Source organism: Trematomus bernacchii, unplaced genomic scaffold (genome assembly GCF_902827165.1).
Source record: "Trematomus bernacchii unplaced genomic scaffold, fTreBer1.1, whole genome shotgun sequence".
NCBI lineage: Eukaryota > Metazoa > Chordata > Actinopteri > Perciformes > Nototheniidae > Trematomus > Trematomus bernacchii.
This window is the reverse complement of record NW_022987564.1, coordinates 17,994,675-18,018,686: the sequence shown is the minus strand read 5'-3', so window position 1 is coordinate 18,018,686 and position 24,012 is coordinate 17,994,675. Positions and strand designations below refer to the sequence as shown.

Here is a 24,012-nt window from a genome sequence, read left to right as displayed (position 1 = left end):
AAAGTCTACTTCTTAATTTAATAAATTCCTAGTTATCTTTGGAATATGACTATTGTCATCATAAGGTGTGAGTCCCACAAAGCCAGTGTATCACTGCCTTATTTTTAGTATGCGTGATTTATGTGTGTTTTTTTTTGGCATCAAATCTAGTTCCTCCCCTCTCAATTTAACTAAACGACTCATCGGCTGCTAAAAAGTGATATCTTTACTGATTGTCAAATACCTCCAACTGCTGAGATGAACAATAGGTAATAAACTCTTTCAGTATACTTACTAAACTTTTACTTTAAAAGATTACAAACATAAAAAACTCACTGTGATCTTTGACAAAGAAAACCAAATCGCTGTTATTATAGCAACCCTGGTAACTAACCGAAATTAGGTTAAGGAAAAACTCAAATGCCGAAAAAGCACAGTTTGACTATTAAAAAGTGAGGGACTGCACCTCAAAGCAAACATACAACCATGTCCACACAAAGCTTGTCAGAGCAAAACATGAATTCACATCACATTAGCAAAGCATGCATCCTCTGCCCTCGTGCTCAAGTGTGCACACATTCATTCAGGATGGTGACTGCAGAGGAGACAAGGCCAACTACTCGAGCACTAGGGCTGCACGATATATCGTGTCGTGACGATAATCGCGAAATGCGCTTGCCATGCGCGATATTCACATCGCAGGACGTGCGATTTAAAACATTTTTTTTTAGGACTTGCGATATTAAGTAGGCAAATTAACTCAAACACGTCATGTTACAATTCTTTTGCTGCTTGGTACAAAAGGAAAACTTGCACGGCTCTCATGTCAGGGGTACTTGAGTGAGTGACAGCAAACCACCAATCACAATCAAATCTCCAAAGCAAACGGACCCGGTGATTAAAGGTAAAAACACTGAATAAAGTAGTTTCATGTGTTTCTCCAGGGCAGTTCGATGCTGCTAACCGAGCTAGCTCAGCTTGTGGCTCTGATAACTTAAGATCCAGACGTCCGTGACTAAAATCCTTCATCCGGTTAAATATAGTTAAAAAAATACAAATTGTATAGCATTAAAGTTCAAGAAAGGATGGTTTGCGGGGAAAAAAACGGTCTTTTCTTCAATTCCTGTATTTTTTCATATCGCAATATTTATCGCAGGGGGAAGAAATCGCAATGTCAGTTTTTTCCAATATCGTGCAGCCCTATCGAGCACGTAATCAGACCCTTCAGTGCAGCAGCATCCTAAAACAGAAGCACTACAAAAAGCCTAATTGCATCACTGCACATACAGTAAACAACCAATAAGTATTGTTGTGATTAGATTTGTTTTGTCTTCTTTATACTGTTGGTAACAGAGAGAAGTTTGAACTGAGAAGACAATCATTTTTTGCTCATAAACATACTTCCTGTCCTTTGTCTTGTTACAGGCTGTAAACCTGAGGAGTTATCATCATCCTGCAGATGTTCAGAGCTGAGTTACAGGACAGATTGTTCACGCTGAACATTTGTAGTTTGCTGTATGTGCTGGTGTTCTGTATTCAGCGTGGCCTGCAGCACAGAGCGCCACAGGTCTTGGGAAGGCTGGATAAGCCATGTTTTCATCTACTGAAACTACTGGTTCAATCTCAGACATCAAACGGGAATATGTTCATCGGTGCACCCTAGTTGGAGCATGAATAAATAAATGAAAGTTTTCAAAATTAACCAAGTATTGAGTGTGATGGTAATCTTATCATTAGTTGATCTAGGCATGTGCCTTAATAAGAGGGAAAAGGGGCATCTCTAAGATTTCCACAATTGTAATTTAGTTTGTGATGTTATCAGCTATTTAACATCAAAGTGGCACTGTGCTGTTTGCAGTGCTGGTTTCTGCCCATGATTATTCACAACCAATCAAATGTAAACAGCAGCTCCGTCGACCTTGTTGACCCACTCTCACTGAATCATGCTGTATGTTCAGGATCTGGTATTTAGTCCGTTTTCTAACTACATTTATTAATGGTTCAGTGAGCAAAATATCACAATTTTAGCTCAGATTTCTGGACTGGAAGATTTAGCTAGTGTATGTTTTGCTGGTGAGCCACAGTGGATCATTGTAACCACACACAAAGAAATGGATTATCACACAGATCAGTGGACTGACCGACCTAGAAAAACACTGATGGACTGGCAAGCACACACACGCACTCGCAGTAAGGGGGGTCTTCCATCAACTATCCCTCCCTTCTCCGTCCCACTTTGTTTACATTCTCCTCCCTCTGGCTGCCCATCTGTTTGTCTGCTGTCCTCTACTCTGATCTACTGCACCGAGGTTTAATCTAGAGGAAAAAGTCTGAGCCACTCTCAAGATGATGATGTTCTAACTCAGTGCATGTGTTTCCAGCGACTGATCAAATCCACAGCGAGATAAGCCATCAGTTTGATTTGTTATATATTTATATATATATATATATATTTTCACAGTGAAAGCTCAGATGGCTGCCTGAGTACATTTATAAGAAATAATAAGAGACTTTGTGCAGCTCCCCACCAGTTTGTGTGTCACCTCCCACAGTGGCTGAGAGTGGATAGAAAATGGCAGTTGTTGACAGAATCAGATTGACAGTGTCTACTTCCAATGGCTTGAAAGATGGGGGATGTGAGGTTCCCTAGCAACATCCAATCCGCTTAATAATTGAAATCAACCATGAGGGGAGGGGGAAGAGGGGGGTATTGGAATTTTGTAATGATGTTTTTAATGTGAAGGTGTGTTATGTAAACCTGCTGTAATGATCAGTGTGCAGTGTATTCTCAAAATCTCCACCTCCCTGTCACTTCTGTAGGGTGCTGTTGGAGAATGAATGGAAAACTACTAGTTACACTTGACTCTTAAGTCACCCTGCAACAGGAAGTGATGTCAAAGTGACCTCCCAGTACAGTTTAGGAAATGTACTAAACATTAAAAACATAATCAGACGCATTGGAAAACATGATGGCTGATGTGCAGTAGTATGGATCCACGTGTGTTACACACAGATGGAAACTAGTAAAGGACAGTCTGAGGTTGAGTCAGTATTGATGAAATATTGACTGAAACAATTATGCAACAGAGTCCATGACCAGGAGAGCATACTGTACATGGTATTACTACAACTACAAAGATAATATTGAACTGTATGCAGTACATTCAAACTACAGTGGCAGTTATAAGGTGATATCTATAATCATTTCTGAGTGAGTGGACTACATTCTTTTAGTTTAGTGTGCCAATAATCCTGTTTCTATACCTCATCTTCGAGAAGCAGCACAACTCACTAGAATCACATACATGTAGCATCAAGATTATTTTTGCTGCGCCCGCATGATTGTATGTTAATTATGGTTTTGTGATACACATTGAACTGCCTTTGTACTCGGAAGCCTAACAATTCTCCAAACCTGCTCACACATTAACAGGTGGTTAAAAGAGGGCACCATATACTAAAAGTCCCTGTGACTCTGTTTAATCTTTAGTCTATTTGCTCTCTAATTCATTGTTGAACTTGCAAAAACGTTATGTACCGACTTGCCTGGAAATACTAATGGTTGGAATCGGCGCAAAGTCATTTGAATATGTGATTTAATATGTGTTGCCATGGTCCAGTTACAGCTTTCAACTGATTCAGTGGCATTGAAAACAACATCTATATCTTCAGTAAAAAAATGATTAAACAACCAACCAATGAGGTAACAGCTAATAAAATAATAATAATTATCTATAATGCACTGAGAAAAGTGAAAGCTTACTACTCCCATCCCTTTTGCTCATTATTTGCCACAGGGAATGTATATAGCCTAAAACCACATCCTAATAAACCAACAACTGGTTTCACTAATGGAACAATTTCATGAGACATCATGAAATCCATTAATTTGGGTTTTCTGTGGATGGCCACAGCAGTTTGACATATTTTTCACTGGTGAATGTACTGGCTGCGTAGCCTCCTCGTTTCTTATTATAGATAATGAAAATATAATAGGCATGATTAACAATATTACATCTTTCGATGTAGTTCAAGTGCATGAGTACAGTCACACAGAATGACAAATTATTTTGTCTACCAATTTTTATAAAACAATTATTATTGGGACAGAAAAAGAGAAAGTACTATAGATATCACACATACACACACATATACCATCATATCTATTCTCTTTGGCTCTTTTACTGAGACTTCTGTACCGAGGGCATTACAGGATATCAGCAGATGCATTCATCCTTATTTCTTGTATAAAATCTATATATCTCAGGGTTCATGCCTCCATTTTTTTTTGTGAATCTCCAAAATCGCTCCTTCTTCTGTGTCATCAGTGCACATGGGCAGCACCGCATTGTGGCATTCCTCCACTCCTCCAATTCTCCTTGTGGTCACCCTTCTCAAGGTGACTCACCTCTAAGCATCACTTCCTCTCTCTCTCTCTGTCTTACTTCCAGTCAATCCCTGGATCTTGGTGAGCTTATCTCTAAATTGGAGCTCCCTACATTGGCTGACCTTCGTTTCATCTCTGCCATCCATTCTCTCACCCACCCTACCCAATCGTCGCCTCCTGTCAATTGATTGGCACGGTTCAAATGGCACCGGTTGCCTTGTCAACGAAAGCTTCCTGCTGTCTCCCCCACACACTTTTTACTCCTCTCACTCCACCCTTGTTGATGGCAAATCACATCCTGAAAATAGTAGTTTCCACTTCACTACTATGTACACACACAAACACACATACACATACACACTTCCCTCATGCTCTTTTTGACGTGTTATGCATGGTCTTCCCCTCAGTGTAACAACACTGCAGGGATTTAACAGGGATTTTTTTTAGTAGGAATTAGGGCTGCTCGATTATGGCAAAAATCATAATCTCGATTATTTGGGTCAATAATTGATATCACGATTATTAAAAACGATTATCCATTTACTTTGAAAACATCCATTTATTGAAAAAAGAAATTTGAACAGTATGTTTTTAACAGTTGATTACCCTGAACTTTAAGTATAATTCAACTGAAAAAAAAATGTATTGGCTAGAAGAGGATGTTGGCTGTGTCTACCCCTTGTGGAGAGCATCTCCTTTGGGACCCACCCTCAGAATATTTTAGGAAAGGAGGCTGAGAGGTGGGGTTGACCAACACTGAGGAACCATGTTGACGCACTTGTCTGTGCCCATTTGGTACCCACACCTTTAATTGCCTTTAAACCAGTGGTGAATGACAGTGAAGCCAGACGAATGTTATCAAAATGCCCCTAATGGTTATTCGACAAAAGGGGGAAAATAAATCATAGCCTTCATGGTTTTGATTCCCCCTACCCACTTATTATCTTCCAAATATTATTAAAATGCAATACTTTCTATTAGCTCTCCTACCCTAGGAATAACTGCCAATACAATACCAGGATTAATAGTTACTGCAGTCAGACTTGGAGGAATTACATTACTTTCTGCATTCAGGGTTTCGGTAATCACTTATCATCAGAGCATACATATTCCCACGCATACAGTAATTTAGCTTTTCACGTTCATATTATTCACAAACGATTTCATTTCTGAACGGACTCTCCCTCGTCATTTTGCAGTCTGGCTAATCGTGTATTCAGGAGCTGTGAATTCCCTCAATAGTCTGCAGCGGGTCCAGATGTTCGCTTGGTGTAATCTCGCTTTTTGGAAAAGGTTAACACAGCCTATCTTTCCGCCACAACATGACAAATGTTTATAAGCCAAAGCCATTAATACATTAGTCCCGTTTTCAGACTTGTTACACCTGCTCGTTACATTACTTTTGCGTTACAGCGCCAAAACAACCAGAAAGCCCACTGCCAGTTTACAAATAAAGTGACATGTGGGATTGTATCGCTGCCTTACGAAAGTACCGTTTACTTCTACCCCTCTCCTGAGGAACACATTAGATTTAAAGGTGGGAAATGGATATTTAAACTTCGCTCTAATGTCAACCCAGGGTGGTAGAAACAGTGACATAATTGTAACTTGGTCTAGACCTGTAATGAGACAGATACCGAGGAACGTTACTGTAACGGGTAACCACCCTGCACCGGTTCTGTCTCACCAAATGGACTCCGTAGGAGGCGGCATATTCCTCCAAAAAATATGCCGTTTTCAGGCAGCAAAAAGTCCTTTAAGTCCCAATAATATCATTAACTGTTATGAATTGAAACGCATTTAAGTGATGTGAAAAATGACATTAATGAAGGACACCTCCTATAATGACATCCCGAGAGAGCAATTAGACCCATTTGACAGAAGTGTAATTCATGCAATAATGCAGTTATGCCAGTTTGACATATCGTTAACAGTTATGGAGTTAGCTTAAACAAACAAAATATAGCCTACCACCGTGTTCATGTCATTTAATATCACTCCATACACTCCAACCCTCTCCTTAAATTACTTACTGGCTGGCCGTTAACGGTTTCACATTCATACTGTCCAGCTAACTTTCACAAAACCGACAATTCAGCGGAGAAAATGTCAAGAGATTTGGCTCTTACCCCCATTTCGGTGCAGTCAGTCGGGTCTCCTCAGAAGATGAAACGGTACTGGGTTGGTTTCGACCAGAATAGCTGGCTCTAAGGCGGAGACAGTGCGGGAAACAGTCGTCTGATAATGAGAAGAGAGAAAAAAATGTCTCCCCCTCAGTTGATAGCTCTTTTGACACAAATCAATTAACTTGCTAACATAATATCCTAAAATAGCATTTTTTTAATGAGGAAAGGGCATATGGTTACGTGGCAAGGCAACGTTTTGGCGAAGCTGCACCTCGTTTAAAAAGGTTTATTTTTTGGGCAGAAATTGTTAAAATCATATGCAGCTGTTGGTGATACTTCACCAGGCTTCTCCCAACTGATGCCCGTGGAAAGTAGACCTGGACAGCAGGCTGGCTATTCGGATGCTGTCTCCCTCCGCGGCTGTGCTCAGACTGCCGCATCACTCCGGGATCCCTGCTTGTCACTCCGCGGATGAAACTAACGAGACATGTTCTAACAGAATAGTGCTGATTCTCAATTTAATGAAAATGAAGCTTGTATTTCTGCACGTTTCAGCTTTTAGGTGAAGAAAAGGTGGTTATAAATAATTGGTTATGACTTCAACAAAAATATTTATATATATTATTTGAGCAACAAAAAACATTTGTGTGGAAGCCCTTAAGTTGAATAACTTGTCGGGAAGATAATACAAGAACAAGTTTTTAATTTGTAGTCTCAAGGCATACACATTGAAAGATTAATGAATTTATTTGTATACAAGTTGGGCCTCCATGCTGTTGCACCCAAAATACCCATTTAGCCCAGTAAGAAATAGTATTCGTTTTTGGTATTAAACACAACATTGTTTTAGTAATGTTCATCATGTAATTTACATCGAAAGATAGTACAAAGTTAAATAAGGCTCTTAAACTCTTTTTATATACATGACACCCTCAATCATATCCAAAGGATCCAGAAATTATCTTTAGAGGATATTGAACATCTTTATTTACTTATTAGTCCTGGTGGATATAACTTTATGCATGCTCAAGATGTAAAAGTGAATTTGTCTAAGCCTATGCGGTGTCTTATATCAATTGAGGGTGTCGTAAGTATTTCTATCACTTAAGAATTTGGAAGATCGAAACTCTTCGATCAGATGAATGAATCATCTTCCTCCTGGCATTGTCATTTAGTTGGCAGCAGCTGTTCATACTGCAGCATTTCTGTTTCTGTGAAGAATACACATACAAAGTGCACATCTGCATCATCCAATGGCATCAGGGGAAAAGACTGGCACATCCAAACTACTCCCCAGCGACAGGAGACAGCCTGCTTTAGAATGGAAATGTTTGTCAAACAGATGTGAGAAAAACAAGGGAGTTTTTTTAAGATAATGCTGACAATTAAAGATTTAAAAAGAGAGACAAGTAGGCTAAAGAACAGATTACAGAACAGAACAATTATCTAAGATAAAACAAAGAAAAGGATGTGAAAACAGATAACAGTGGACACAAAAGAAGATAATGAACTGACAGAAAATAAGACCTACAGTAAGCCCCTTCTTTCACTGGCTTTACTCTGGAATACAGATGGCTCACACAGTGCTAACATGGGGAATGAAAACCCTAGCCAAGGTACACAAACTGAAAACAGAAATCCCATGGAAACATTGCAATGATTATAGTTGGTCAGAGCAAAGCTGCAGCTTCACATGCTTTTGTTTCTGTATAAACCACCTGCTGTGGAAGATTAGACAATTATACTGCTGTTTTTAGAGCCTTCCAAATGAGCTTGTAGCTATGAATATTGTGCAGCTATGGGTGTATGCACACACACTTGCATACACCCATACCGCCTGAGGTCATTCAAACGAGACAGTGATTAAGTGTGTCAATGTCTGGTTGACGTGTGTGTGTGTGTGTGTGTGTGTGTGTGTGTGTGTGTGTGTGTGTGTGTGTGTGTGTGTGTGTGTGTGTGTGTGTGTGTGTGTGTGTGTGTGTGTGTGTGTGTGTGTTGCTTTGCAAATGTTTGTCTGTGAACACCTGGGAGACTGCGTGCGGGCTCATCTGTATGAGTGCATGACTCTGCTTTGAGGCAGCCACCGTGTTCAGATGGGATCAATACTCCCCTCTCTCATAATTGGAGTGTGGCCTGGTTTCTGCACTGCTTTGTCATCCCTACAGCATAAACCATCAATTGTTTTTAGCAAATTGTAAAACTGAACTGGAAAAATGTGCGTCGATACTCATCCTGCTTCAAAATGTTACAGTGTAATGCAGCAGCCACATGGACCATTGTGTGTTTGCATAAAATACAGCCAACCAGGAAGCACGTCAAAGATGCATCATATATGTGTAAGCATATATTAATAACGGTGGCTAATACGTGCAAACGCGCTACAACTGCCCAAAAACATTCAGAAGGTGGTGGAGATGTTTCTTAATTTAAATGTATTTGCCACTTTTGTGTTTGTATATTTCAATCGTTTGTGAAAGCAAGCGCATTATTCTAAATGGACGTGTTTGGGCCTTTGTAGCGTGTCGCCCACCGTAATGATCACAATATAGTATTAGACAAAGACTCTTAAAAACAATAATAATAACAACTATGCTTTGTTCCCTCTGCAGCATGTTAACTTCTGTCTATTCGATAGCTGCTAAAAGATTGTCACTGTCAAAATCACTGGTGACAAAATGATGCGTAACAACTAGTTGACGAAGAAGTACTTTGTTTCAGGCACATTTTAGAGTGTGCAAAAAGGGGTATTCCTCATTTGAAAGCTGAGAACCTGAAGGCTTTTCAAGTCAGGAATCTGTTATAAACATTATTTTTATGATAGGCCCTTATTAACATATTAAAGGTTTCAAGTGTATAGGGCCTAAGAACATTATGATGTACTTAATAATAGCTAATCCAATGCTGTAGTGTTTGCACCAAGTTTGGGTTGATAACATTTGTAACACAAATTTGAAGCCGAATGTAACCCTTTTTGACTAGCTTACAACTGCTAGAAGGTCAAAAGTACCTCAAAGCTGCAACATTAGGGCACCAAGTCTTTGAGGGAGATCATAGAAATATGAATGCTGTGATTTGGTATAAAAAATGTGGACATTTCTGAAGGAATTCCATTGTTTGGTGTCTACATATACACATATACCTATACCGTTGGGTGAGTGGCTGTAAAACTTTATTTACATGATGATTACATGCATATTTGCTAGGAATTGTAAATGACTCCCATGACGGTAGCGCTGTCTTTCTGTTTTGTAACCATAATACTGCATTTCTAAACTTAAGGAAGGTAAATGGCAGGTGGGATCCATAATGCAACCATACTTGTTCAAACATATTCAGAGCCACTAGACCAAGAAGTATTAAGTTCACTACTTCAAATTAGTCTTTGAAAAGTGTGTATTCTTCCTGATGAAGTGTATTGTTTAGTGTACTGCATGCAATCATTCACCTTTCAAGTTTTGTGAGTCTTCTTCTCCTTCCTCAGGTGGCTGTTCTGGTTGGCTTGCTGTGTGCAGCAGAGTCCAAGCAGGTGCTGTGGAGAAAAAAAAAAAACGCCAAAAATGCTCAGTACATCTTTACATAAAGGGTTAAACAACAAAGGGTGTATTTTAAGGTTGGAGCGAAAAAGCAGAGAGGCATGGGCGAGTGAAAGAACAGAAGGAAAACATTTCCCAGACCTGATCACCATGGCAACAGCTGTCAGGTAACTGTGGTTCCCTTGTCATCTAGCTGACACAAAAAAAATGGAGGAAATTGTTAACAGGATGAGTGGTTGGGGGAAAAAAAGCAGATTCAGGGATGTATTCAATAAAAGTAGTCAGGTAGTTGACATGTATATCTTCAACCTTATTAATGCTGATTACTGTTCAATTATCTTCAACAGAATGAATCAGATTTGAAATGAAGTTGTGATGGAAAAATGCTATTTCACCGTTTTCTATGGAGAGCTCGCTCCACTTGTCATCGCAGACGATCTAGGGATTTATGACTTAGCAGAGCTGAGTCCAGTCTGTCGCACAGCAGGACACACACACAAACACGCACATTCATTTGGTTTTTATAAATAAAAATGACCGATTGGTTGCAACAAAAAGACAAATCAGGGAATCGCTAAAATTCCATAAGGCTTCATCCTCTGGGAATCATAAGCATCTAACAAAAATGTTTTCAACAATCCATCAAAGAGTCATAGAAATATTTCCTTTATTTTAGCCATCTTAATGCCATGCCAAGATTCTGGCAGGAACTGATATTTGCTTTCTTCTGATATCACTTGTGGCTATTAATATGATTTAAGCTATTGACGCTCTTTCACATCACTATGAAGCTCTTTCACATCACTATGAAGCTCTTTCACATCACTATGAAGCTCTTTGACATTCAGCTATGAGCACTCAGATTCGGGGCCCTCTCAATACAATCAGTCCTCTGAGCAGAGCAGCTGTGGGTTAAGTGCCTTGCTCAGGGGACCTCTGGGGTATTCACTGATGCAGTGGAGGGTGTTGCTGGCTCATTTCTCTTTCCAAGACCTCCCCAGTGTGTCTGGGTATCGAGGTCACAAGCGCTAACCTTTAGCTCGCATTCTCTGTAAATGCCACAGTGTGAATGTCCTACTGTACTAGTTCTAATGGCACTTGTGTTGGATCACCAATCAGTAGTTTGCCTGTTTGCCTGTGTGTGTGTGTGTGTGTGTGTGTGTGTGTGTGTGTGTGTGTGTGTGTGTGTGTGTGTGTGTGTGTGTGTGTGTGTGTGTGTGTGTGTACGTGTGTGAACAAGTACTTTGAAATGTGCAGGATGCCATGCGTGCTCTGATGGACATTATAGCTGCATCACCGAGCACAGACATGTCCTGCAGATATGAATGTAGACCAACACACATATACACAAACGTCAAAGAGGTTAAATAAGCAAACAAACAGACACACTAAGATGACAGGTGTTATGGTTAAGGTGTAATGAGACCGTTAACACAACTGAGCAAGTGTTGCCTGGTTCAAGACAACTCTTTGCTGCTATTTAAGTCAGAGATTTTAAATATAAAGTGGTCTACAATCTGACGTTGATTACCTACATACAAAAACAAAACCAGAATACAAATGAAGAAAAAACATCTATTGTAAAGTAAAATCTGTTTTGTACATCACATTTAAAGCCACTCAAAGTACATTTACACTACACGCCAACAATAAACCAGTCAACACACACATTCATACACTGATGGCAGGGCTGCCATACGAGGTGGGGGTCTTTCAAATCTTCAAATGTATTATTATCCGAAAGATAAATATACAAATAGTCAGTATTCCGTATTATCACCCAGCACAAGGTATCGTTTTGGATTTTGGGAATGTTATTTGTTCGACAATCCAAAGTCCCATCCTCTGAATGGTGAAATGGAATTTACGTAGGCCAACCAAATATCATAGCAACACATTTAATGGCTGTAACAATAAAAAAAACAATGTAATTGATCCTCTTGTGACAATGAAAATTCAAAACAAATGACAAAGTAATGCATCCACTATTTGTCAAGATATTTCACTCTGAACCATGAGTGTCACGCTCTACAAAATGTTTTCTTCACCAGCTGGGGACCATGAAGATCTGAATACACTTTTTTGGAATCTATCCAATTGTTGAGATAAAGATATCAGTTTTATATGTATCTAAATATAAAAAAATTGCAGATTGTTGACTCAAAGAAACTAACTGTAACTGTTCAGTTATTCCTGGACGCTACCACTGTTAGCTGGTTGTGAGGACAACACAATCCAGCAAATATGATCTGAAACATAAAAAGCACTTCTGAGAAAACTATATATGAGTAGCTCTGCAGGTAATGGCCCTTAGTTCTTCAGATGATGCCCAACAGCTCCAGGATCAGCACTCTGGACAGTGCTCGTAACACATCTGCCTGAAGGGGAGTTCAACTGCATCGTTCTCTAATCAATAAAGACATATGATTGTTTGGACATGAAAGTCGAGATTCGATAGGGATTGCAATGTATGGCAAACTACTCAGAAAGATGTATCTTTAACTCTGGGTTCTACTTCAGTGGCCTCCTTTTTTCCACTCTCTGTCAATCCGCCTTTTTTTCTTTCCTCTCTGGTATCTGCCCTCCAGCTGTTGGATCTGTCTCTTCACTCTCGTCTCACTGCTCACATCTCTCCGTACTCTCTAGTAAATATCTCCTGCTATTGTTACTACAGAATAAAAGGCAGCATTTCTGGGGAGAAGAGATTATTTTGTTTTAAAACCTTCTAGATTTCAATCAATCAATCAATGTTTATTTATATAGCCCAATATCACAAAGTTTGTACAGAATATCAGTATGACAATACGACACCCTCTGTCCTTAGACCCTCACATCGTACAAGGAAAAACTTCCAGAGAAAAATCCACAGTTTTAAGGGGAAAATGGGAGAAACCTCAGGGAGAGCATCAGAGGAGGGATCCCTCTCCCAGGACGGACAGACGTGCAATAGATGCCGTGTGTACATTGAAAAGATAATACATTTGCAACATAGGTAGTCCAAATGTTTGGAAATGCATGTGTCTATAATAATAAGATGAATCCACGAGGATATCCATCCAGGACTTATGATCCAGGACCACAGCAGCAGGCACAGCCACGACTCAAGATCCAGGGCTCGCGATCCAGGACTCAGGACCACAGCAACACGATCAGCCATGACTCAGGATCCCGGCGTAGATAGACACCAAAAAGAAATTTGGGGAAGCTGGGTTATTGGGAACATGAGAGTACACAGGTACAGACAGAGAGAAGGAAGAAGTAAGGTGTCCCCCGACAAACTAAGCCTATAGCAGCAAAACTTAGGGCTGAATCTAATCAGCCCTAACTATAAGCTTTATCAAAAAGGAAGGTCTTAAGCGTACTCTTAAAAACGGATAGGCTGTCTGCCGCCCGAACACAAACTGGAAGCTGATTCCACAAAAGTCGAGCTTGATAAGAAAAGGCTCTGACTCCCATTGTACTTTTAGAGACTCTAGGAACAACCAACAACCCTGCCTTCTTGGAACGCAATGCCCTAGTAGGACAGTAGGGTATAATGAGTTCTTTAAGGTAAGATGGCGCCTTACTCTGCAGGAATATGTTCGTATTTTATTCATCTTGTATTAAGTTGAGGCGAAGCAGCCATAAGACATAGGTACAACTGGACGTATTTTCTTCGCAATATAGTACGGAGAGTCAGTAAAGTCAGTGTAGCATCAACATGACTGTTATTCAAGGTCAAATCATTAGATAATATTGCTTAAATCTCATTTTAACTTTGCATTTAGATCAATTTGAACCTGACCACAAATGATAAGCCACTGTACCAAACTACACGTCTGTAATACTAGTAGTATTTTGGGGAAATGAAGCAGCACTTTAGCTTTTTGGAAATGCTAAACGGCTAAATAAATAATTCACATCAACATATAAACGTTTATATTTCTGTGTGCATGTAGTTTTGTGCGCCCCTCTCTGTGAGCACTTCCTGCTCCATTCAGCGCTCTGATCTTATAATAGAAACACTGTAGCTACAACAATGGGTGAACTTACTACAGGGAGGTTTTTGTTGTTTGTGTGAAGTATGGTTGTGATCCAGGAAATTTGGTTTTAAAGCTTAGAAAACTGGGAAAAAGACGTCAAACTAACAAGGTGTGTAGCATATACTTTACTATTTCTAAAGCAGTGGTTTATTTAAAGATGTTTTTAAATGCTAAAGGATTACATAAAAAAAAATAAGAGTGACAGCCACATACATCATACATTTTCAGATTCATATTTGTATTTTTTGCATCTCCTGTGACATGTCTCCATGCTTTAATGTTCAAAAAGCTCTTTATTTTTCTCATACTGCCTGTGCTGCAGCACCTCTTTTCACCCTCTGTCTGAAACCAGAGTCTGCTCTGATTGGTTAGCTGGCCAGCTCTGTTTTTGGTAAACTGCTTAGAGATGTCCAGCCCCTTAGCCTTTCATGTACAATGTGTTGGAGCGCTAGCCAATAAAAGCACAAGTGTTACATTGTGATGTCACTATGTCCCGGAAGTTAACAAAGGAGTCCAATGGAGGCGTTTTAGCCTTTGCAGACCATTTACAAATCCCTGTATAACACACTACAGGAAAGGGAAACCCCCAAAAAGCATAATAGGGCCTCTTTTATAGAGGTGTTGCATGTCTGCCCCTCTTTTATGTCCCTCTCTTCACAAAAACAAACAAGTATACAACTCTAAAAAGAAGGTGTGAAGTAATTTTCAGCTCATCTGCACTCAAATACTATTTTTTAAACTACAACCTCCAGCCTACATATTAAAGGACCATGACCCCACTTGCATCAGAGAGTGTGGGGTTATATGCTGAAGTGTTGTATCTAATAATACACTGTGGCTGAACAGAAGTGATCAATATCTAGCGTAGAGCAGGACGTCACTGTGACCTTGCCTCGGAGTCCGGGACAGAATAGGAACAGCATCCAGTGCCAACCCGTAACGCTATTATGACCGCTCCCCATAAATATTTCAGGAAGGGGTAAAGGCATTGTGGGAAATCCATGAGTGTGAGGTAAGAGCTCTCCAACACAGTCTCTCAGAGCTGGAGGAGGTTGCCAAAAAACATGTTTCAAAAATGTCTCTTTTAGGCTCTACTCGAAACAGCCAATAACAGAACAGAAAATGTGGTTAGTGTCCTTGTAGACGTCCTTGATGGAAGAGTAGTGAGAGAACTGTATAAGAAGGAAGAAAAAGGGAGAGGTTTTTAAAGTGTCTCCCTGCTTTTGCTCATTATCTCTCTTTCTTTTTCAATCCATCTACTCCAAACACACTATATTCACATACACACAGTCTTCCCTTCATTCCTCTGACAGCCCTGCACAGTGTTGCATAATCCCCAGCGTGGGGGGAGTGACGATACGATGGAGGGGGGAGGTGAGTAGAGAGAATAACTCACGATGCAACATGTATCCACACTCAAAAACTCTTTATCGCCACAAGGCCTGCATGTTAGACTCATAAACTGACCTGCAACTTCAAACCATGACTACATCTGTGTTTTTATTGCTTATTCTTTGGCATTTAGGCTTTTGGATGAACACATGAAGCTTGAGCTCTGCTAGAATTTTAAAGAGGTGCGACCTCGTTTGGTTAATGACAAAAATCTAAGTAGGAGTGAAGATGATTTTCTGAATGGGGACGAGGCTATCATGGATCATGAATAAGAGATGAGATGTCTGCTGTGAAACCACATTACCCTCACATCACCGAAGATTACAGGAGTGTATGAGTGACTGCTTTTAATCTAATAAATTCAGAGGCAAGTGACGTTTGTGGTTTCAGGGTCAAAACAAGTGTGTAGGTTCCAGTTATATTTATGATGTTGGATAATCATAAATCTTTTAATTTGTACATAATGGTTGACATGAATGGATGGATAGAAGAATACGTCACATATATTAATTACTCAAAGAATTTGAATGTCAAACTTGGGCTTACACCACATCTTTTGAACATCTGTTTCATGGGTTGGAGATACCCATGATGCTTTGGAAACCTCAGCCAAAAAACTTGGTATTTTGCATTGGGGGCTGTGCCTGCGTCGCATGTTCTTGTCATCTTCACACATTGGGTCATCGCTTTACTTTTCAGATAAGCCAACAAAAACAAAAAAAACTGTAACCTAAAAAGGTGTTATTTTACCTTAAAAATAGAAAAGCTACAGAAGACCTCCTGCATAATTGAAAAGAAAGATACTTTTTTTAATTTACAAAGACACTTAGTTTAGTGGTTCATATATGCTTTTACCGTAAGGGACACCTTTTCTGTTAAACTGCTGTAATCTAGTAACTGGGTGAGATATTTTCTGATTATTGTAAATAATATTCTGAGCATTGCAATAACAGTCATTAACATTTGGCGATTTGGATCTACTATGAGTGGATTATTTATTTGAAAAATACATAATAATGTGAAGCCAAAGGATAAAGTAGCCTCTTGACCATTAGCTCCATATATCACAGAAATTAAAAAAATAATACTTTTCTGTATGGCTCAATACCAGCATCAAATAAACTCATCCTGTTTAAAAGTTAAGGAGGTACTGTAACAGCCATTAAGCGCGGCTCTTCAGATCTGTTCAGCTACTCACCTGAGAAATGGTGTCTCTCTCTTTCTCCTTATCTTCCATAATGTTGATGTTTCATTCAGCCTGCAAACACACACCCATCTCAGCTTGAACACACACACACCCATCTCAGCTCACACACACACACACACACACACACACACACACACACACACACACACACACACACACACACACACACACACACACACACACACACACACACACACACACACACACACACACACACACACACACACACACACACACACACACACACACACACACACACACACACACACACACACACACACACACACACACACACACACACACACACACACAGGGTGTCAGGATGACCTTGTAGAGGAAATCACTGGCCGTTCATCATGTTACCGCTCCAGCAGTGCGAGGAACAGGAGATTTGATCAGACCATGAGATAAACTGAGTCCATTTTCCACTACAGAGCCACACAAGGCTTAGCAGGGCAACGACCACGCATAAACACTGAAGCAGTTACAGTACAGTATCTGTTACATTTCATCAAAATTCATTATGTTAGTGACGTGTGCATTTTGCTATCCACTGCTACCAATTGATGTGACACAAATGCACCGCAAAAACTAAATAATGTATGATTTTACATTTAGGAAACACGAGGAAAAGATAGCTATCCATTTTGAATAAATACATGGAAGGAACATATAGTGTGAACACCCACTGTGTGCTGAAATCAGTTGATTGACTGGTTGCAAAGCGGCTTGTGGATCACAGTAGAAATATGTAAATATAAACTTAAACTGCTAATGTTATATGATGGATGAAGTCAATGGGTATTGAGAACTCTGCATAATATTTTTCCACGCATATTTTATAGTAATGGTTTAAGTGGTGGTGTTCTATGGGAGCATTACAGATTTATAAAGCTCCTGCAGTCAGTGTTTTATCACCCTTTGTAAAGGTTTTACATATGACTGAGCCACAAACTGCATGCCATTTACTATTGAGTGTCAGTGAGCTTTTATGGAGCTGTGCTTTCACAAAAAGTATCATCTCCTGGAATTGTATATGCAGAATTGTGTTTTTAATATCAACTAGTGTGAAAGCTACAGTATGCACCATTTGTGTTTCTTGTTCAGTGAAAATCCCTTTAACGTAATGATCTTTTACTGGTCAGAGATCAGTTGCATTTTAGATGGGGGAGACCGTATAAGTGAAAAGGCGAGAAATTGTAAGTAACAAAAAAATGTCTAACAAGACAATAACTTTTTGTACATTTTCTGAATTATGTTAGATTATGCAAATTAGGCATTGTCTCATTAAATATAAGTGCACATTTGTATTCATTTCTGGAGCAGAAATCTGAACATTTCATTAAGTCAGGTTCTAAACTAAATTCTTGTTTCATTTTGTCGACAAATTAGAGTTGAATGTTTTCTTTACAGAGGTCACTCAATAAATCATAAAATACCTTTCAACAACCATAATAAAATCCATATTGAATCATACTTTTAGGAAGAATATCCTATTAGGCTACAAACAAACCCCGCAGCAAAACCTTCAGAAAATATATACGGATGATAGCAACTGAAAAGTTTGGAGTATTTAAGTGCAGATTTACGTTTTAGAACGTTTTGGAAAATGGCCTTTAAATCTGCGCAGTGTATTGTAAAATGTAATACATATAGATGCGCAAAGGGTTTCTTTAACTATGTTATAGTCACCACCACCTCCAGTTGATTACCCACATTAATGGGTTTTTATGGAATGTTATGTTTACAGGTGCAAATGAGACAATATTTCAAGCCAACTGTTGGTGGATTCATGAGAAATCTGAGGTTAAAAAGCCGAAACACTAAAACTAACTAGCCCTTTTGTGCGTTAAATGTCTGAGACGGCGCAGTTGATGGGCTTAAAGAGCCAGTTTACCTTTTCAGCAGCAAGTGTGTGTTGCAGCTGTGCAGGCAGAGACCAGAGGGACAAGCCTCAGTTTAGCCTCGTTCGGCCCCGTTTTACAACTGCTCACTCTGATGGGGTTTCTGGACCTCCCCTCCTGAGTAATGAGGGGAAGCAGTACAGGGACACGTTATGTAATGCCTGCACATGTATCTTTTGTGACACGTTCTGTAAATACACACACAGAGGACACAGTAACAATAAAATGTAATCCAGTGCAACAACATCAGAACATTCTGATAACAGCAGGACGTGTTGTATCGTTTTTTGTCAAATGGGCCGACCACGGATAAGCGGGAGAAGATGGATGGATGGTTGAATGGGTCTGACATAGAGGACAGAAAGCGAGATAAGCAAACTGTGTGTTGATGCTAATGCTGAAACTCATTTACAAAATGAGCATGAACGCTCTGACCCGCTGAAAAGCTACTGTAATCAGCCTGGAATGAACTCAACTGTGAATCAATACAAACAGTGATGACACATGTTTCTCACCTCCAACAACGACAACTTCTTCACACTTCAGTTCCTTCATTTTAAACATGTAGCTAGTCGTTTACCTGTCATCCCTTAGCTTTTAGTGTGTGAATTAAAATTAATTAACAACAAAAATATATAATATGTTCTTTTACGATGAAATGTGGAACATTTGAGATTTAATGTATAAATATGGACTGGATCCTATAATATTTTTGCAATAAAGTTATTATTTTTTGGAACTTTGCCTTTTTATTTTCCTCTCTATAATCTTTCATGGCTGCCAATACTTCAATGAAATGTTTTATTAGCATTAGCATTTTGTGTTTGCAGTGTTCCGTTTATGCAAAGCTTCCAGTAAACCCTGCGCATGTTTCGTCAAGGGGGTGAATGTTTTCTAATCCTGCTCATGTGTTGTCAAGTTGGTAAAGATCCTTCTTCATTTTGCATGTGTTTTGGTACATTTGTGTTTTTTAAAGTGCAGCGCGTTTCTCCAAATGAAAGTGTTGAGAGCCTTTGTAACGCATTTGCATGGGACGGCCACCATATAAATCTTACGAGGAACAGTGCAAGTCTCATTAAAAATGTCTTACTTTTCATTATATGGATCGGTAGCTAAATCAAATATATGCTAATGTTCAGTTTCCTCTGTCTTTGCCTGTCTGCCTCAATTTTTCAATCCGAATATCTTTCTCCATCCCATTCTTCAGCACCTATTACTCACTCTCTGCTGCTGTCTCTGCACATCTTTTACTCCATGCGACCACCCTGTCATCCTGTCATCCCATCCATCCATTACAGGGACAGCTGTGGATACAGTCCGATGGGCGCTTCGTTTTAACACCATTTCCTGCACAGTACCGTCTAAAATGGTTCCCCTTTGTGGAAGCTGCAGGCTGATATAACTTTGGCTTTGACAGGAAAGTTAATGAGGAAAAGGGAAGGATTTAATACTTCAGAGTCTGTGTTTTAGAAACTTTGTCTCTCCTGCTGATGTTCAACTTGATATGTGTTAGTTCAGATAGCACTGACATTTAAATATTCTACATTAATGTGTAGAAATGAAGCTGTACAGATGAAACAAACATTTACATGTCTTTCATATAAAAGGAATGATCTGATTAGATAATATCTCATAACTGGATCTTCTTGCTTCTCATCCCCACGCTCCTCATGCGTCCTTGTCATCTTATCTCAGCCTTCTCCTCACTGCATCTATGAATGAATCTGCCAGAGGAAGCCAATGAGCAAAGGGAACACGAGAGATAGGAGAAAAGGGGAGATGGCAAGTTTAATTTTAGACCCAACACGGTATTTCCCCCTTTTTGGACGCCGCTTCTATAAATAAACGTCCCTCTCTGTCTCAACCCCCCTCCTCCCCCGCAATCACTATTCGAGTGACTACAAGAAACAGGGAAGGAGGCCAGGGAGGATGTTGCTTAGCAACCATACCCTGACTTGGCAGGACATGTGATCGGGGAATGACTCGCGAGGAATGTGGTAGTAACACACGCAGGCATGCATGCACGCACACACACACGGCAAAGATGTGCAGCACAGTTTCTAATCATTGATAATTCAGTGAAATCAGAATGACGTGTAACTGTTGGGGAGAAGTCTCCTTTGCCTGGGACTGCCTCATGCTTTCAGTGTCTGGTTTACTGCAGTGTTATGTCATGGCAGGGGAGGACTCAAGGTGTTTTTTTAGAAAGGGGTAATGGATGTGTTGTTTCTCAAATGGAGGACTGAGAGAACAGGTCACGTCACTTTACTTTAAGAGGAATTCCATTCAAAAGCAGATTCTCCAACGACTAAAGAAGACAAGAAATTATAAACAAAGAGTGATAGAAATGTGACGCCAACAACTAATGTATTTTATGGGGTATATTTGTCAAAAAAAACCAATGGGAATTGTATTTATGTCACATGAATTCGATCTAATCTATGGTTTCCGATTCAGATGAATTTTTCATTGGGATGTACTCAGGGATTTGTTCAAAGAAGAAGAATAAGACACATGTAAGGAAACGCATGGGTGGAAACATTTTTGGGAAAATGCCACAATGAACTTAAAAGCTTTCAGACTGGGTAAACAAAAAGCCTGCTGAGCAATATATGTTATGGCAATGAGTTCCAGAAATGTGTGACTCAGTGAGTAAATGATGACTCACCGTGATGCGCTGTGACTCCAGAAACAATTAACAAGACAGTTCCAGGGACCTCCGGAGGGTGTTTAATATTGTACAAGAAAATCAGAGAAGTAAAGTGTTTTGCTCTTAAACCACTGAATGACTTATGAACTTCAAATGAGAGCAGAGAACTCACAGCTTGCGTAATGTTTTCATCTTTATTAGTGCTATAGCATTGTTCTGGATGAGCTATGTTTGACTAAAACCATTTCTAGGAAGACCCCAGATAAGACTATTACAGTACTAATGATGGTGTTTTTATTGTTTAAAAGATTAGTTCAAAACATATTTCTATCTTCTTGGTTGAACGCCTCTCCAGTTTTTAGCTGTACCTTATTCTTGCGACATATTTATTTGCAAGTAACACAAAAAGTGAATAAGTTCAATTTGGTAATCAGAAATGTTTGTAGTAAAACATAAAACAGTTTGTTGTTGACTAAGCAGGTGTGAGCCTTGGGTAACTCCACTCTTAAAGTTTTATTGTGAATTCTGAAAATGTGATAATAACGATGGGTTTTAAATACAGTCATAGTGCTGTACATTAATATGCCACTTTTTCCCACCTAGTGTGTAATTCTGATTGATGATTAGTGCTGATTTCCAATCTTTAATCATATTTAATAATATTAATAAATGAACAACCGACAGTTGCAGTGGCATATATGACAGCCAGTTGGACTCCAGACAAAGATTAATGTGGATGAAAGAGTTTTGGTTGGGGGATATATATCCTATTGAGATTATTTAGACTGATATTGTAATTGTGATATGATTTGTGATATTAGAGGATATTATCATTTTTATTATTTTAATTGAAAAACATATTTCTTGTGTAGATGAAGGCCTCTGCATGAAACCTTGCAGATTGAAAATACTTCTTGAATAGACTTGAGTCTGGCATTGATATTTTAATTAAGATTGAAAGACATAAATGTTCATGGTGGATACATGTTTTCTCTGGAAAACATGTATGCAATATTTAGTTTAAAATGGTTTGACAACATTTTTTTTTTGCACCAATTACATTATTAACCCTGAATTAGATGTCCGCCTTTTAGCATTTTTGTTAATCGAAATAAACGTTCTGATCTTTCCGTCCAGGCCAAAGCTTGACCACTTTTTAATGTTTTGTGTGCGATATACCTCAAATCCGGAGTAATAAACACTCAAACAAACTCACATACACCTGTTGGTTAGTCTATCAGAGGCATTTTGGGTTAAGCATTTTTCCACATGTCCACAGAACAAGGGATCGAACCATATCAATTGCAGGATGACTGCTTTGTGTCCCTATGTAGATGTGAATGACTCATCTCAAAAACACAAGTATTCTTAGTTTGAGGTGATTTTCTTACTTATGAAAGCATAGTTATATTGTATTCCATTTCTGGCAATCATCTATCCCCTTAAATCCTACACAATGCTCCCCTGCCTCTGCCATTGGATGAAGCGCAGACAGAGACAAGGCTCTGATTGGACGCCAGGAATCAGCCTGTTGCTGGGGTGTTTCCATGGAGGTCACTATCACCATTTTTCCCTCCTCAGAGTGACAGGAAGTGAGAGATGGATGGAAAGAAGAGAGAAATGATGACAACGACTGGAGAGAAAGATTAGATCAGGGATTGAGGGCTTAATATAAGTGATGGGAGTCTGTGTGTGTCAGAATGTGGACAGTGGAGCAGTAAGGGGGTGTTAGGGATAGAGCAGAGGAGGGGGAAACTGAGCGATTATATGGTGAGGAATATTTGGGATTGCTGCAGTTAAGATGGCGCACTTTTCTCAGACGATGTCTCATCCAGCATCCTAATTATCCTCTTGCTGAATTTGTACACAGGCATGCTCACACATACTAATTAAATGTTTCTTAATCCTGGAAATCAGAGTGCTCAGATGTGTGCAGCAGAGCACTAAAGAAGAGTCATTAGGATTCAAAGGCTATATAGAAGTGTCCTATGTCCAATTACTTCTGCTCTGCAAGAAACATAACAAAATGTTGAATCAGCCATGGATACATATTTTCCCCAAGACATGACTTCATCTCTTTTACTCACACATAAATCAGATGAATATTTACTAATATGACACGATGGAGGAGCCAAACCCACGCATCGATTTGCCAGAACATAAAACTGTCTCAATATAGGAAACAAATGTGCCCTCAGAGTCTCTTTCAGTAAGAAATGAGGGAAGTTTGTGCTTAAAAAGTGAGAAATCTTGAAGAATTATCATATTCAACTTTTTAGTTTGCAAGGCATCATGTAGATTTCTCCTTTATGAGCTTACATCAGAGATGTTTACTGTATGTGGGCTCATTGAGTGATTGTATTGAAGCATTTTAAAAAGACTACTGTGATTCATCCGAACCCACACTGCAGCACAGTCTGAGGAAAGCAACAGCTGTTTTGGCAGCACGGAGAAATCTGAAAGGTAAAAAAGAGGGAGGGATAGGGAGGGACATTTGGATAAATGGATGAGCAGAAGGCAGAAGGCATTGATGGATGGAAAACTACAGAAAGGTGAGCGACACTGAGGGTGTGACAGAGAGGAGGAAGAGTCCATACCAGCAGGAACCTGATTTAGGGTCAGTTGTTATAGAGACACCTTCAGTCCTACACACACACACACACACACACACACACACACACACACACACACACACACACACACACACACACACACACACACACACACACACACACACACACACACACACACACACACACACACACACACACACACACACACACACACAGAATCTATGCAATTTACAGTTGAG

At 39.5% G+C, this 24,012-nt stretch overlaps 1 protein-coding gene across 2 annotated transcripts in view; it reads right to left on the bottom strand.

Moving 5' to 3' along the window:
• Positions 1-6,837, bottom strand: part of atp1a3a (ATPase Na+/K+ transporting subunit alpha 3a) — a 28,213-nt gene extending 21,376 nt beyond the window's left edge. Inside the window, exons 1-2 of one of the 2 annotated variants that reach the window (XM_034125020.1) lie at positions 6,733-6,829; positions 6,496-6,604 (exon numbers count right to left, since the gene is read on the bottom strand). In XM_034125020.1, coding sequence (XP_033980911.1) covers positions 6,496-6,501 — 6 coding nt within the window. In that variant the 5' untranslated portion in view covers positions 6,502-6,604; positions 6,733-6,829. Of the gene's footprint in view, positions 1-6,495 lie in introns of both variants that reach the window. The other variant, XM_034125019.1, reaches the window with a different exon arrangement.
• Positions 6,838-24,012: the final 17,175 nt, after the last annotated feature.